Genomic DNA, 2,401 nt, shown 5'->3' with positions numbered 1-2,401 from the left:
CCCTCCCCCCTCCCCACTCCCACTCCACTTTGTATCCTAAGGTATGTTCTCTCCCTCTGCGAGTCCAATGCACCGCTGTCTCACTTGGTTTTGAGAGGGACTGTATGGAAAGTGCTTTACTGAATGCTGTGGATTGAATTGTGTCCCCTAAAGTCCATGTATTAGAAACTTAACCCTCACTGTGACAGTGTTAAAACAGTGGAAAATCCTATTATTGTAATTGAAAGGTGAGGCCTTCAAGAGGTGATTAGATAGTGAAGACCGTGCCCTAGTAAATGGATTAATAAGCTGATGATTTAATGGTGGTCGTGGGCATGGTTCTGAAGGCTTTAAAAGAAGAGCGTGTGAGAGTCTCTCTCTCTCTGCTCTGCCAGTCTCACCATGTGACACCCTGCATTGCTGTAGAGTCACCACACCCGATGTGTTCCCTGGACTTTAAACTTCCGAGCCTCCAAAACTGTAAGCAATAATTACTGCTTCTGGGCCGGCCCGGTGGCGCACTGCTATAGTGCGCTGCTTGGGAAGCGCGGTGGCGCTCCCGCCGAGGGTTCGGATCCCACATACAGACCGGCCGCTCACTGGCTGGGTGAGGTGCGGGGGCAACGCCGAGGTTTGCGATCCCGTTGCCGGTCCCGGCCCGGTACGGGCGCGACACCGAGGGTTGCGATCCGTTGCCGGCCACGAAAAAAGACAAAAAAAGGAAAAAATAATAATAATAATAATAATTACTGCTTCTTTACAAATTATCCAGTTTCTGGTATTTATGTTATAAGCAACAGAAATGGATAAATACACTGAATCACAGAAATGTTGTTTCTAAATAACTTTTCTTTCTTGGCTGTGCCATAGGTTTTGGCCTGGAGTGATGGCTAAGGAAAATCAAACTACACTGCCTGAATTCCTCCTTCTGGGATTCTCCGACCTCAGGGCCCTGCAGTGCCCCCTCTTCTGGGTGGTGCTTCTGGTCTACCTGGTCACCTTGCTGGGCAACTCCCTGATCATCCTCCTCACGCAGGCCAGCCCTGCCCTGCACTCACCCATGTACTTCTTCCTACGCCACATCTCAGTGGTGGAGCTCCTCTACACCACCGACATTGTGCCCAGGACCCTGGCTGACCTCACCTCCCCACACCCCCGGGCCATCTCCTTCCAGGGCTGTGCAGCCCAGATGTACGTCTTCATTGTCCTGGGCATCTCAGAGTGCTGCTTGCTCACAGCCATGGCCTATGACCGCTACGCCGCCATCTGCAGGCCCCTGCACTACTCCGCTCTCATGAGCCGGCGGGCTTGCGTGGCCATGGTGGGCACCTCCTGGCTCATAGGCATCGTCACAGCCACCACCCATTCCACCCTCATCTTCACTCTGCCTTTCCCCAGTCACCCAATCATCCCACACTTCCTCTGCGACATCCTGCCTGTATTGAGGCTGGCAAGTGCTGGGAAGCACAGGAGTGAGATCTCCGTGATGACGGCCACCGTGGTCTTCATCATGGTCCCCTTCTCTCTGATTGTCACCTCTTACGCCTGCATCCTAAGTGCCATCCTGGCAATGGCCTCCACCCAGAGCCGCCACAAGGTCTTCTCTACCTGCTCCTCCCACCTGCTGGTGGTCTCCCTCTTCTTTGGGACGGCCAGCATCACCTACATTCGGCCCCACGCAGGCTCCTCTGTCACCACAGACCGCGTGCTCAGTCTCTTCTACACAGTCCTCACACCCATGCTCAACCCCATTATCTACACTCTTCGGAACAAGGAGGTGACAGGGGCCCTGCAACACATGGTGAAGAGGCAGGTCCCCTCACCCTAAAGGGACTCAGGGACATCTATCTGTTCGCTCACTGTCTGCCCCTGCTCACAGCCTTCAGGTGCTGGACTTCAACCCCACTTTAATAGAAACCATCCTGGCAGAAAATGCTGGAATTAAACCAGAGACAAATCTATATCTTATGTCCTATTCCACATCCCAGACTCACTACCAGAGCATGAGTCAAGGTAGAATGGGAAGGATTCCTACCTTTGGAGGAAGAACATTTTGCATCTTCTAGATTGTTCTGGATCCCTGAGCAAGGTGATTGCCATGACTACACCGGTCATCAGAGGTCCACGTAAGTCATGATGGCAAATGTCTATGAACTGGATATGCAATTAAGGACCCTCCAGAGCCTGTGGAGTTTACCTGGCTGTTCGGTGATGTTTTCTTCCACCTGTGTCCGAGTCTCACTCTACTCTGTGGTACATTTGTTCTGCTCTCAGCCTTCAGGAGGAGTGTCTGAGGAATCTAGTCATAAGGCTCTCTCCTTCCCAAGAAAGCAGCACAAAAGGGACAATGGTACTGTATCGAGAAGGACCAGGACTAGACATCAGGAAAAACTTTTTGCCAAGAGATACTATGACATGTCTC

General features: G+C 52.0%; 1 protein-coding gene across 1 annotated transcript; it reads left to right on the top strand.

The window, feature by feature from the left end:
- Positions 1-839: 839 nt before the first annotated feature.
- On the top strand, positions 840-1,819 carry LOC103599055 (olfactory receptor 10P1). Its single transcript, XM_008583144.1, has one exon. The coding sequence runs from the start codon at positions 866-868 to the stop codon at positions 1,805-1,807; it is 942 nt and encodes a 313-aa protein (XP_008581366.1). The 5' UTR covers positions 840-865; the 3' UTR covers positions 1,808-1,819.
- The last annotated feature ends 582 nt before the right edge of the window (positions 1,820-2,401 follow it).

The sequence above is a fragment of the Galeopterus variegatus genome, unplaced genomic scaffold (genome assembly GCF_000696425.1).
Source record: "Galeopterus variegatus unplaced genomic scaffold, G_variegatus-3.0.2 Scaffold2835, whole genome shotgun sequence".
Lineage (NCBI taxonomy): Eukaryota > Metazoa > Chordata > Mammalia > Dermoptera > Cynocephalidae > Galeopterus > Galeopterus variegatus.
This window is presented reverse-complemented; position numbering and strand designations above follow the sequence as displayed.